A 14704-nucleotide genomic window follows, 5' to 3' on the forward strand; every position below is an offset into this window, starting at 1 on the left:
ATAAAACACATAGTTATAAGATATTCTTTACTAACAGACTAGTTTATTTTAAACATATTTAACATATAACATGGCAAGTGGTCATGAGATATAATTTTTTAAATATTGCACATAAAATACACAAATGTACATTTTCTTACGTCAACGCGACACTAATCAGGAAAAAGTGGTTGCTAAAGAATAAATTAATTTATTTGTTTATCTTGGATCAAATAAATAATTGTACTTGATGGAATTATACAGTATTATCACTCAGGATCTATTTACTACAGTCTGTGTTTCTACCCGGAGGATTATGGGTGTGGAGCTTCCACTTTCCACGTGTGTACGACCATAGAAATCCAAAATGCTCACGTAAACTGAAATAAATTTATTATTATTATTGTTTTGTATTATGTAATTATTTGATTCGAATCTACGTCTTAATCTACATTAGATCTGTAAGTGAGTGTGGTTTAGAAGGTAATATTAAAGATGGCGGATCAAGTGCAGCAGAGGCTTGAGGAGAGAATTCCTGGGTTCGAACAGTTACAGAGAGTCGGTCTGTTTACTAATAAAGAAATAAAGTAAGTGTTCATATGATCACAGAGTGATTAAATTATTCATTATTTACTGCTGGTAATGTTGTTCATGTATTATTGTTCATGTTTTAGATCTGTGCTGAAGAGATGTACAGCTCTGGAATATAAACTACACAGAAGTGTGCTGAGCAAAGAGGATTTTATTTCCTACATACAGGTAACGTTTACTAACTTTGGTATACTAAAGTGATATAGCATGATAACAAATTGTGTTTGTTATCAAGCCGTAGCCTAGTAGTTAAGGAACTGGACTAGTAAATCAGAAGGTCACTGGTTCAAGCCCCACCACTGTGAGGTTGCTGCTGTTGGGCCCTTGAGCAAGGCCCTTAACCCTCAATTGCTCAAACTGTATACTGTAATGTAAGTCACTTTGGATAAAAGCGTCTGCTAAATGCTGAAAATGTAAATGTTTAATTATTTATTTTACATTTCAAGACTTAAGATTTATTTGTTTGATAAACAGTTATGTAGAATAAATACAACCTACAGTGAAATGTAAACCTTGCCCAACTTTTTAAACTGTGTAAGAGATATGAGAGAGCATCATGTACAGCACAAGAAAATTAAAGTAGTTCACCTACCTACAGTGTTGTTACTGATTTCCATTGTTATTGCATATTTATAACACTGAACGATTTCTGAATCAAACACATTACATAAAATAATAGATTTAAAGTATGCGCTCCCTCATATACTCAAACAACCAGTTCACCTAATATAACTTGGAAGCCTGTTTAGCTATTTTAGAACCATTTAGAAGAAAGAAAAGAAATCAGATCAATGATTCTTACATGCAGTGGAAGAACCTAACTTTATTGATACATTAATACATTATAAACCTTCCAGAGGTTTGCTAGACTTGTTTGATTTGTAGATTTGCTATTTGTTTGCTAGATATAGTGTTGGGCATTCGTTCTGCATTTTTGTTTTCTTTTTAGCTTATAAACTGTTTTTCTGTAACTATTCTACTTGGCGGTTAAGAAAGAAAACATTTTTCATATAACATTTTAGTATGGAAACAAAGTGCTTGTAGTTCTGCATTAGATTGAAATGAGTGCTTTCTTTTCTTTATTAGTATGAAATAAACTTACTGGAGCTCATAAAGAAGAGAAGGGCTGTAAGTATATCTCTATATATTTATAATTCAATAGCTCTAATCTAATAATATTTAAAAGTTTACACTCATACACTTGTAAGGGACATGCCATTGCTTAGTGTTAAGATACTGAAATAGGTTACTTGTTTATGCCCTAGCACAGGGGTGTCAAACTCACGGCCCACGGGCCAGATCCGGCCCGCCACGTCATTTTATGTGGCCCGCGAGAGCTTAAACGACGATTGTTGTGATGGTTCGAGTCGTTACAGAGATGCACTTATAATTTAATGGGACACCTGCACCTTTAAACGGCAACCGGTGGCATCGTAGTCATGGCAACTAACTTTAACCTTCGCTGAGAAGCCATGTGACTTTTACGGCAAAAGAACGCGGGTAGTAATATAAACAATAATAATAAATATAAATAATTATCTTTCAGTATAATACCAAAGCATCATCTGTAAGTAGTGGCGTTTATATTCTCAGTTGTTTGTAAATGTTTAGTGAGTATATCACAGTGTTTTAGTTACAAATTTACCGTAATTAAATACAATTGTTACCGTTACTATAGCAATTAGTATCTTTACACAGAATGCTAACTCGTTAGCGTTATTTTACGTTTGGTTAAATCTCATATTGTACCAGATGTAACACTTGACTACAGCTGTGTGCTTGTACTGTAGTAAGTTCTTTATTGTTTTTATTGTTTGTATTTTTACTTCATTCTGGTGCACACAGTGTATCACACAGCTGGCAAGCAAATAAAACCGACCGTATTCTGAAGAGAGCTGTCTGTCTGTCTTTCTGTCTGTCTGTCTGTCTAGCTGAGCAAGGGGTATAAACTATTAGTGAGGGCAGAACAATCGTCTTAAAATACACTGTAAAATCCTACATTAACTGCATCTCTCAAAATGCATGCTGATGTTGTGACCTGCAAAGTGACACATCCCACCAGTAGATAATGTTAAGAAATATTTACACATGATACCAAAATGTACAAGAAGCAAAGTAAGAAAATTAAGCAGAAGGAGGAAATTTAATGAAAATGACAACAAGTTTGTGCTTCAGGAAGAGAAACCGGTGCGTCTCTTGTGTTATGAGGCCGTGTCTGTGGTAAAGTAGAACAATATAAATGCAGAATTTAGCCTCCAAGAAAAACAGCAGACTGCAATCACAGCAGGATACGTTACAATCGGCCCTTTGAGGGCCACAATAATGCTGATGTGGCCCTCGGAGAAAATGAGTTTGACACCCCTGGTCTAGCACCACCAAAAGTCCCCTGAATATAAAAAGAGGCCCATAACCCTTAATTGCCTGCATTGCAATCGTCACTTTGGCTCAAAGTGACTGCTTAAATGCCATAAATGTAACACATCTTGTGACGTAACCTCCTGACTACACAAATTGTCAACTGTGTGTGTGTTTGGGGGGTTCCCACCAATTTTTCCCAATATATTGGTTCTCTTGCTACATGCACCACCCCTGCAATGACTGTGAAGTCCCCCAGACTACTACAAACTTTATACAAAACATCCAACAACATCTGTTTTTTTTTTTTTTTTTTACATGCCAGCTGTGAAGTCTCACAAAGAGCTGTATTGTGTATGGAGTGTCATTCTCTGCTTTTTGCTTATCATGTATTTTAGATCCTGCAGTTTACTTAAACAAATTGTTTTGTAATCATTTCGATTTCATGACTGCATGGTCCTTACGGCTGTATGTAAACTTTTAATCTGTAGTGTTTGACTGAAACCTGTTGTTAATGTTATAATACTGAGTGAGTCTTTCCAAAATCAGTTCAATGTTGAAGTCAGTGTTGGTAGATTAGGAGTTAAAACAAAGTTTTATGGTGATTTCACAGCGAGTGGGATACCAGTTTAAGCGGGAGGATATTGAGTTCCCCATCATCCAGCGAATCAACAGTGTGTTCAGAAGAGCTCTCTCAAAGTGGCAGGTAGGTGGTGGGATGGTGTCATGCTATATTATTATTATTATTATCGATTTATCTAATTTTTAAACCATTCTTCCAGGATGATGTCCAGCTGTGGCTCTCACAGGTTGCCTTCTGTAAGAAATGGGTAAGTGATCTGGCTATTTTATTTACACCCACTCATTCACAATCAGTCCAAGCATTCCACTTCCTTTTTAGAGGTGTGCAATCAGGAGCTCCGGCATGAGTGATTTCTAACACTTTGCTAAAATCATGAAGAAGTGAATCTGTAAGTTCCTTGTGCAGCTTGACAGATTTTATCCTGTTTCAAACCCACCTGAAAGAGCACCAAAAATGTCATGGTTGTGTCTCAGACAACCTACTTGTCTTTCAAGTTGTGTATTAAAACAGTTAGCATATACTAATCACATGTTGACAATATGCAAAACTCATGGCTTGTGTCTTAGTGCAGCCAAAGTTTTGGACATTGGAGCAGCAGACGAAGGTCGACTGATAGATCATGTTTTTTGGTCATTTCCAGCAAGTGATCTGTGTTTAAATGTAGAATGTAGAAATAAATTGACTTAACATAACTTGATAATGTTGTTCTTTATTTAAAGTGACAGTTTTGTCTATATTCCATGCTGAAAAAGCTTTTTAAAAAAAGTTCTTTCTCAATTTCTTTGTGTTTAGGGGACGAAGGGTCAACTTAGCAAGATCTTCTCCTCCATGCTTGCCATCCATCCTGACAAACCCAGTAAAGTTTTACCCTTCACTCAATATTTTCGAACATTATACACCTTCCAATATTCGGTCAGCTTAGAAAGGAAAAAAATGTTTTACTAGTAAAGCAACACTTTACTAGTAAATACAGACGTGGTTGGATGTGTTGTATAGAGTTTGTAGTGGTCTGGGGCACTCCTTGGTCAGTGCAGGGGTGGTGCATGTAGCAAGGGAACTACTAGATTGGGAAAAAGTTGGTGGGAAACCATCCCCCCACCTCATCCCCCCCAGCTGTAGTTGATCATAACTACATTTGTGTAGTCAAGAGGTTATGTCACAGCACTCAGGAATTCTGTCTTCTGGGGCCCCCTGGTGGTGGGGCGATAAAACACTATAGCCCACCAGTGCTAAAATCATAAGCTCTCGAATTCCAATCTCAGCTCTGCTATCAGCTGGCTGGGCATCTACACAGACACACAATTGGTTGTGGAGGGAGGGGCAATGGCTAACACAGCGTCCCTTGTTGCTGGGGCAATTACGACCTCTGCTGACCAGTTGAGGTGCCTGCTCGGGGGCGGCTGATTGCATGGCTGTCTATACGCGGTGAAAAGAAGCGATCGGCATCTCATGGTCTAAAAAGTCTATTTTTCTCGTGTTTGTTTAATGTTAGCACTATAGTAAGCATAGCCAGAAGCAAAAAAGTTCCTGATTGTACACACATTGTTCAGGTTTATGGATCATGGCTGCGAAATGTGAGATGGAAGACCGGGATTCGTCAGAGAGCGCTCGCCATTTATTCCTCAGAGCTTTACGCTTTCATCCAGAAAACAAAAAGGTTTACCAGGAGGTAAGCATCACTGCTTTATATGTAGATTCACACAGTGGTCTAGAAGCAGTAAATATCGAAAAATCTAAATATTTCTTTGTTGTCTGATGTTTTTCGTTGTTATAAAACTTTATGAACATTCTTTTTATAGAAATGTCTGGTTTTATGTAGTTATTAGTGTTTGTACATGTGTGGGTTTAGTATTTCCGGATGGAGCTGATGCACGCTGAGAGACTGAGGAAACAGCAGCAGGAACTGGAACAGGCTAAAATCGATCTTGTATGTCTATCTTTTTCTTTTTTTTAAAGTTAAATTAGCAATAAAAAGAATGTCAGGTTTTATATATAACACTAGCTCACAAGTCGTGCCTTGCTTGATTGTCCCTTTATTCTATAATCATATGTAAATTTACAGTCGGAGCTCTGGGCTATCAATCGAAAGGTTGTATAATTGAATCCCGGGACTGTTGGGTCCTTAAAGCAAGGTCCCTTACTCTTCTGGCCTCATGGGCTTCATGGGGATATCTGGAATAAGAGTTTTATTGTACTGTTACACTTGATATTATTTAACAGTCTTTTCACTAAAAGACATGTAAATTTATACCAGTATTAATTTGTAACTGAGAACTTGGACAGTATTTGTGTTGTGTAGTTTTATTATTTAGAGTGGGGGTGGGGTGGGTTGTGCCACTACCACAGGCCAGCGGCACCACAGGATCCGTCATTATGTGAACTGAGGCTCTGAGTTATTTGATATCATGCTTTTACACTAACCGGCCATTTGCCATTCTATGAGCTACATCTACCATAAAGATGCACTCTGTGGGTACACAATCGCTGATTACCCATGTGGGGTGATCGTTACACCCCTCTTAATAAATGATTAGCCACATCCATTGCTAACAAGAAAATAAAATAAATTACTGTATATTCAGTAAATGCTTCGCAACAACAGTTTGAGAAGCTCCAGTGGCCTGCACAGAGCCTTGAACTCTGAACACATCATCAACTGGAATGGCGATTCATCGTACAAATATTCTTTTGACTGAAATTCCCACAGACACACTGACAATGGCATTTCCAAACTCATGGCCAGGTGTCCATATACTTTTGGCTATATAGTATATTGTTATGATTATACACTGCTCACAAAAATTAGGGGATATTTCAAAATGAATATGAAGCGATAAAAAAAGAAGGACTGGCCTTCACGTTCTCCAGACCTGAATCCCATTAAACATGCTTGGGATGCACTGGGTAGACGTCTGGCAAACCGTCCGATGCCTCCCACAACACTTCTTGAGCTGGAAGTTGCCCTGGATTAATTGGCAGAGGATCCCACAAGAACTGCTGGACAATCTGATCCTGTCCATGCCCCATCGCTGTCAGTGTGTTTTGGCAGTCTTGGGAGACCATACACCCTACTGAACAGTCAATGTGTGGCACTCTCGTCCAGTGACATGCTTCTGTTCACCCCCACCAATATGTCACTTGCTACTCAATCACGATAACTGAGTTTGCATCTCATTTGCATAATCGAACAACTTTCTTTGACTTATCGTTTGCTTTTCTGGTGTTCTTGTTTAATAAAAGAAAATTAAACGCTTCTTTTTTCAAATATCCCCTAATTTTTGTGAGCAGTATATATATTTGAATGCTGACTGTGTTTAGGAGGAGTATGAGTTCTCTGAGGAGATCCTGAGTGGAAAGCTGGCTGAGATCATCTACAGAGATGCCACCCAGAAAATCAAAGGTAATCCCCTCTCTTTTTGTAGATTCCTTTTTACTTCTCTACTTTTGTTGTTTAGTGTGATGGCCAATTGCTAATCCTTTTTTTTCTCCACAGGAGCAGAGTTCATGCTTTCATTACTGGAGATTGCTTCCATTTTTGATTTCACCAAGGATCTGCAGCACAACATTCTGCAGGAGTAAGATTTCCCCCATCAGATCAATAACTAAATGACGTCTTTGCTGATCTGAAGCATGAAGATGATTTGAAAAATGAATGTGTGTTTAGTCTGCAGAGTCAGCACACAGATGATTCAGTTACGTGGGACTTCATGGCTCGGCGTGAGCTGGAGGTGGCTGGAGCTCCTGAGCTTCAGTCAGCACAGAGTCGAGCCTCCGACATCAGCTGCAGAGAGGAACGCTGTAGTGCTGTGTACGAGGAAGGACTCAAGAACCTCAACACAGGTAATGCAACACACTACAGAGCCTGAACACAATTAACACAGCACAGGGACTAGAGAACAGCCTTAACACAGGTAATAAAGAACAGAATACAGCTTTAACACAGGTAACACAGCACAGGGACTAGAGAATAGCCTCAACACAGCACATGAATTAGAGTACGGTCTTCACAGATAAAACAGAACAGGGTACAGTTTAACACAGGTAGCACAGCACACTAAGTCTTAACACAGGTAACAGAGCACAGGGTACAGCCTCAGCACAGGGACTAGAGAACAGCCTCAGCACAAGTAACACAGCACAGGGTCTAGAGATCGGCCTCACCACAGGTAGCACAGTGTAGAGTCTGAACACAGGTAACACAGCACAGTGTACAGTCTGAACACAGGTAACAGAGCACAGGATACAGTCTCACCACAGGTAGCACAGTGCAGAGTCTGAACACAGGTAACAGGATACAGGGTACATCCTCAACACGAGTAACACAGCACAGGGACCAGAGAACAGTCTCAACACAGGTAACATAAACTCCAGTATTGTATTAACCGACAGCAGCCTGATGGAACCCTGACATATTTGTAATAAATAACTTCTAGTAGGGTGGGTAATACTGAATCATATTCATATACATGCTCATATGTGTAAATTCTTGTGTTTCAGAACCGATGTGGACGTCGTATGTGAGGTTCTGTTTGGACCGATCTAAGAGAAAGACTAATGTTGCAGTGCTAAAAGAAAAGGTACGAGTGGTGGTGTGTGTTAAGGTTTATGGACTGAATTTATCTCACACTGAGGATTCAGGTTCTTTAAATGTGAGGCGTTTGTATTGTGCAGCATTCAATTACAAAAACAGGCTTTTCACCACACATTCAGAAACAAGAACCACCCAGAATATAAGAATTAGTGGAACTTCTTGGTGGATGACATTACTCATCAACCACTTACTTAAACACTTTACTTTGTGGCAGCACTTTTAGTTTTATCTGGGAAATAAATGATTATTTCCTCTTGTGCGTTTCAGTTAGAACTGAAACCCTGAAATCACTAGGACCTTGTTTGTCATATCTAATGTGCAGTAAAAAAAATCCAAATGTCTGACATTTTCCTGCATTTGAAAATGTCCACGTTTTACTAAGCATTTTACGTTTTACTAATAGCATGTACTATGTACTGACTGTGTGTCTGTGTGGTGATTGTACATTTTTCAGAGAAGACAGCGACTGCTCAGTGTGCTTCAGAGAGCTCACGATGCCGAACTGCTGCAGGAGACCTTCTACAAGACCTGGGTGAGACCATCAACCAACAAGATGCTATTTATTACAATGTGAATGTAGCAAAAAATGGATTGTGATTTAAAAAGCATATAGTCTTACAAGTTGATTCAGATGGTTATTTAATGATCTGACATGATTATTCTTTTTTAACGAAATCATGTTGATCAATTTGCCCAGAATCAAAACATGGTGGAAGGGTCATTACTCTGTACTGTACTGTCCTGCTAATCACATGCATCAGATGAACCTATCAAATGACCGCACCATTTAAGCACCTCTTGCTTTCACTTTTAACTATTTAGCAACTAGGAATGCACATTTTGTCAGACTTGTTGATAGCTGACTGTCAAGTAGCAGCCTGCTTTATTAACATAGTGATGTAATCAGAGTTCAAACCTAATTTTGGCTTATGACTCAAAATATCCCAATTGATTTTGTTAACATTAAGTATTTTTTTCCCTTCAGCTGGAGGTCTTGATCTCATCTGAGGAAACTGAAACCGCTGTTCAAGTGGCCATAGCAGCCACCAAAAGATTCAGCCAATCATTGGAGACGTGGCTGTTGAGCCTGCAGACACTGGTTCATTTAGACACTGCAGAGACGGGAAGTCTGTTCCAGGAAGCCCTGAAACATGTCAATCCTAAGGTACCTGAGGTTCCTCCCAACACACATCAGCCCAGAATGGTAAAGCAGTGTAATATGCTATGCCACCATCACAGAGTTCGAGTTTCTGAGTTTGAATTTCTCCCACACCGTCCAGTCATGGCCAATTGGAGCTTATCTCTCTCTCGTTGTGTGTTTTTTTTATATGTTTACATTCTTTTGACAAAAGTGATTAAAATATATATATTATTTTCCAGTTTTTTTTCAATCCCATTACTGTGTATAAACTTCATTAAACCTGTACAGATGAAAACAGACCACACTCACATGCTTGATAGTCTTGTTGGCATTACAATTTAGGCAGCACTACAGGAGGGTTGGGTGTTGGAGTTGGCTCTTTCATGTGTTTGTCTGATTTTTAGGAGAGTTTGCCAGTGTGGAAGCTGCAGGTGGTGTGGAGCATGGCATCTCAGAGCCCGGACATGACAGAAGCTCTGTTTCAGGTACTTCAGAACTGATCCTGGATCTGCAGGCTTTATATTTAGTTCCAGTTTAGTAGTGAGATCATATATTAGTAATTGTTTACCATTTAATGACACAAATAACCTGTTTAGCTCGATTCTAAATGAAACACAGTGGCTGATATGAGTGTGAGTGGAAAAGTAATCATAAGTTATTTATTAGTCATATATATACTGTATATGTGTTTTCAAATATAAATTGGTGTGAGAGCACATTGTGGTTTCATTTTAGACCCATTTACTTCTGGGTTATATTGCGGCTGTACAAATGTGACCTCTGGTATGAAGGTTGACCTGCACTAGAGAGGGGTGTTCTTGTCTCTTTGTGAGACTCCACCACTGACCAAAGATGAAAGGAAAAGATACTGAAAAGATCGATTTTACAAAAGATGCTGTCTCAGATCTCCTCACGGGGTCGTACGAGCAGCAAGAGATTTGCAACATGGGAAATGTAAATGATTAGGTCAGGTAAAATGCAGGGGTATTTAAAACCCTGACACAGAGGACTTTCCTCAAAAAGATTGCATTGCTAGATATACTATTATAAATAAATATTGCGTAGAGCATGGTGGTTGGTTTTGGCTATGTTAATTACCCACAAGCATGTGGTTCAGCACATTTTCTGCTGTGTTAAGATGTTGATCATGAAACAAAAATGACTATAAAATGATGAATGTATATTCCTTGTGTATTTGCTGTGTTTCAGAAAGCGCTGTTATCGTCAGTCCCTGCAGTTTCCACAGCGCTGAAGGAGACTTACCTAGAGTGGGCTTACAAAACCGGGGGCTACAAAAAAGCCAGGAAGATTTTCACCAGGTAAGAACCACTACAAAAAGCCCCAACACAGGTTACAACGATCCTGTAAACACATCTGTGCAGTCCAGTCTTAATCACATTTCTGCTCCGCTGTTCCTCCAGCCTGCACGAGCACAGACCCTTTTCCAAGAACTTCTTCACCAAAATGGTCCAGATCGAGAAAGAACAGGTGAGTTAAAACATGCAGAGATGAAGGTATGTACAGCACATCATGGTTCACCATTTTCAAACCTGTCCTTCACCCTGTCTCAGGAGAAACCGAAGATGAGTAACCTGAGAGATTACTACGAGCGAGCGCTGCGAGAGTTCGGCTCTACAGACGACGGTGAGTGTAAACCCAGCAAATAATTCAACATAGTTCAGGTTAGAAAAAAGTAATCACCTGCTCACAAACGTCAAATAACACCACATAACTATTGACAATAATTAAACATTTCTATATTTTATCATTAGTCTTTTACTGTTTTGTAATGTTGTTTCTTTTTAGTCTTTCATGCATCAACTTGCTTTTGTATTTTGACTTGTCATGTTGCATAATCCTGTTTGGCCACAGTATTTCACATTTCCTCTAGAATTTTCTGCCAGTGAAACTTTTTTCTCCCTAATAATGCCAGTTCCTCCAGGTCCTGATCAGCAAAGCACCCCCATGTTTGACTGTTGGCATAATGTTCTTACCCACCAGTTCTCTTTGTGTACTATCATGTTTTCACTGATCTGAAACCGTTCAATGTGCCAAACAGAACAATAAAAAAATTCTCAAGAGTATTGTTCAGTCCATTATAAAGAAAGTGTAGAAAACATGAAATTATAGCCACACTACATACAGTGGTGCTTGAAAGTTTGTGAACCCTTTAGAATTTTCTATATTTCTGCATAAATATGACCTAAAACATCATCAGATTTTCACACAAGTCCTAAAAGTAGTTAAAGAGAACCCAGTTAAACAAATGAGACAAAAATATTATACTTGGTCATTTATTTATTGAAGAAAATGATCCAATATTACATATTTGTGAGTGGCAAAAGTATGTGAACCTTTGCTTTCAGTATCTGGTGTGACCCCCCTTTGCAGCAATAACTGCAACTAAACGTTTCCGGTAACTGTTGATCAGTCTTGGAGGCTTGGAGGAATTTTAGCCCATTCCTCCATATAGAACAGCTTCAACTCTGGGATGTTGGTGGGTTTCCTCACATTAACTGCTCGCTTCAGGTCCTTCCACAACATTTCGATTGGATTAAGGTCAGGACTTTCACTTGGCCATTCCAAAATATTAACTTTACTCTTCTTTAACCATTCTTTGTAGAACGACTTGTGCTTAGGGTCGTTGTCTTGCTGCATGACCCACCTTCTCTTGAGATTCATTTCATGGACAGATGTCCTGAGATTTTCCTTTAGAATTCTCTGATATAATTCAGAATTCATTATTCCATCAATGATGGCAAGCCATCCTGGCCCAGATGCAGCAAAACAGGCCCAAACCATGATACTACCACCACCATGTTTCACAGATGGGATAAGGTTCTTATGCTGGAATGCAGTGTTTTCCTTTCTCCAAACATAACACTTTTCATTTAAACCAAAAAGTTCTATTTTGGTCTCATCCGTCCACAAATCATTCTTCCAATAGCCTTCTGGCTTGTCCACGTGATCTGTAGCAAACTGCAGACGAGCAGCAATGTTCTTTTTGGAGAGCAGTGGCTTTCTCCTTGCAACCCTGCCATGCACACCATTGTTGTTCAGTGTTGTCCTGATGGTGGACTCATGAACATTAGCCAATGTGAGAGAGGCATTCAGTTGCTTAGAAGTTACCCTGGGGTCCTTTGTGACCTCGCCGACTATTACACGCCTTGCTCTTGGAGTGATCTTTGTTGGTCGACCACTCCTGGGGAGGGTAACAATGGTCTTGAATTTCCTTCCTTTGTACACAATCTGTCAGACTGTGGATTGATGGAGTCCAAACTCTTTAGAGATGGTTTTGTAACCTTTTCCAGCTTTTTCTGAGTTCCTCAGAAATCTCCTTTGTTCGTGCCATGATACACTACCACAAACATGTGTTGTGAAGAGCAGACTTTGATAGATCCCTGTTCTTTAAATAAAACGGGGTGCCCACTCACACCTGATTGTCATACCATTGATTGAAAACACCTGACTCTAATTTCACCTTCAAATTAACTGCTAATCCTAGAGGTTCACATACTTTTGCCACTCACAAATATGTAATATTGGATCATTTTCCTCAATAAATAAATGACCAAGTATAATATTTTTGTCTCATTTGTTTAACTGGGTTCTCTTTATCTACTTTTAGGACTTGTGTGAAAATCTGATGATGTTTTAGGTCATATTTATGCAGAAATATAGAAAATTCTAAAGGGTTCACAAACTTTCAAGCACCACTGTAGGTCAGGCCACCTGTCTGATTTAAACCAATTACAAAGATTGTTAAAATTTTCCACTGTGACACCAACTGTTATTCTGACCAAGTTGCAGAAGTAAATGGCTGTAAGTGATGCTTTTGATTAGTAGGAGCTTCTATGTGTAATTTGTAGGAAATTTCCTTTCTAAACAGGAATTCATAAATGAAAGCAAACCAAAGTTGCTCCATCTTGTGCAGATGAGTTGAGAAAAGACTGACTGTAATGGCTAGAAAAGATGGTTCCATTTGAGTAATTACATAAAGACATTCCAGCAAATATTTCTATTAAAATAAGGAGTGAATACTTACACTTTACAGTATTGTTACAATTTGTATGTTTACAAATGTTTCATGTTCTGGTATATTTACAATCAGCTTGTGTGTGTGTGTGTGTAGATCTGTGGATGGATTACATCAGAGAAGAAATGAGTGCTCTTGGAAACCCAGAGAATTGTGGAAAGCTGCACTGGAGGGCCGTGAAAAACCTGACTGGAGAGAGTGTGGAGCGCTTCACCACCCAGTACACACTCCTACAGACCGGCCACATCTAATCCCGGTCCAGCCAAAAAAACATGCAGATGTTTAGACACGTATGCACCAACGCATTTATGTTGCTGGATTACGGAAAGTCAGTGTCAGTGACAACATTAAAAATCTTTTCTTTGTACTTTTGTTCGTTAAATAAAGGTTCAGAGAATGAACAAATCACAGCTTCTTCCTTTTATTGCATTTTACAAAATGTTCCAACTTTTCCAGAAATGGGTTTTCTATATTTCATTATTGTGAATTTGTTTTATAGAACAAAGAAAAAATCTTAATATCAGAGTCAAAATTCTACATTGTAAAACATTATTTTAATGGTGGACAAGCTTGAAATCATGTGCACATACAAATAATTATTTGACTGATCTAGTATTGATTGGATTATTGGTGTGTAAATGCATGTATATAGTGTATACAGGAGTGAATAACACCACACATCTGCTTTTAATGCAAATAAAAAAAAATGATTAATAAAATATAATAAAATTGAGGTCCAGAGTCCAGGAACATTTCAAGATTGATTTGTAAGTTCACTCTCCTTGTCTTTAGTCAGCGCCACATCAGCACCGCCACCATGCCAATCATTATTTTGACCAGCAGTTTATTAATCATTTCTTGCTTTTTAATAGTGCTCTGCGGATTATTTATGTGGCCATAGAACAGTGCATAATTGATTAATAATGATAATTAAATACTGAGCTGCAGAAATTTCTAAAAGTCCAAATGCTGAGCAACAATCCCCTCATAATGAGAGAAAATGGAGGACGTGTAAAATATCAGATAACTTGAATCTCAGTCCTCATCTGGTGCAAGAAAGCACTAAATAAAAGCTGTCTAAGCCAAAGCAGGGATGGTTTATATTAATCAGTTTAGACTGCATTGTTGGTTCCAGTTGCTTGATTTGTTATTTACTTAAATAAAGTGTCAAACAAATGCATGAATGTAAAAAAAAAAAAAAAAAACACCCTTGTTTTGCTAACACATTCACACAGCAGCTAAATCTGGATAAAGTACCAAATCCAGTACCCCTCTCTAGTGTAGGCGCCTCGACCCTGCACAGCTGCAATGAAAGTGGATCTAAAATGCAGCAATTGTTTCTTAATGATTTATTGTAGCTACTGTTATAGATTTAAGTACCACAGTTTTGGAACCAGAAGAACAAAATATTTTATTTTCATCAGCTGT

General features: G+C 38.6%; 1 protein-coding gene across 1 annotated transcript; it reads left to right on the top strand.

Moving 5' to 3' along the window:
• Positions 1-328: 328 nt before the first annotated feature.
• utp6 (UTP6 small subunit processome component) lies at positions 329-13681 on the top strand. The gene is made up of 19 exons (XM_062996571.1): positions 329-566; positions 654-738; positions 1657-1698; positions 3539-3631; positions 3708-3755; positions 4301-4364; positions 5059-5177; positions 5358-5435; positions 6827-6908; positions 7002-7083; positions 7173-7348; positions 8006-8085; positions 8554-8631; positions 9085-9264; positions 9645-9725; positions 10450-10559; positions 10662-10728; positions 10812-10884; positions 13373-13681. The coding sequence occupies exons 1-19, from the start codon at positions 475-477 to the stop codon at positions 13525-13527; spliced, it is 1785 nt and encodes a 594-aa protein (XP_062852641.1). The 5' UTR covers positions 329-474; the 3' UTR covers positions 13528-13681.
• Positions 13682-14704: the final 1023 nt, after the last annotated feature.

The sequence above is a fragment of the Trichomycterus rosablanca genome, chromosome 6, assembly GCF_030014385.1.
Source record: "Trichomycterus rosablanca isolate fTriRos1 chromosome 6, fTriRos1.hap1, whole genome shotgun sequence".
In the NCBI taxonomy this organism is placed as follows: Eukaryota; Metazoa; Chordata; class Actinopteri; order Siluriformes; family Trichomycteridae; genus Trichomycterus; species Trichomycterus rosablanca.

Coding starts and splice junctions, on each gene's coding strand:
- utp6 (XM_062996571.1), top strand. CDS start 475: ATGGCGGATCAAGTGCAGCAGAGGCTTGAGGAGAGAATTCCTGGGTTC. Junction 4,365..5,058: donor CATCCATCCTGACAAACCCA/GTAAAGTTTTAC, acceptor CACATTGTTCAG/GTTTATGGATCATGGCTGCG. Junction 10,729..10,811: donor TCCAGATCGAGAAAGAACAG/GTGAGTTAAAAC, acceptor ACCCTGTCTCAG/GAGAAACCGAAGATGAGTAA.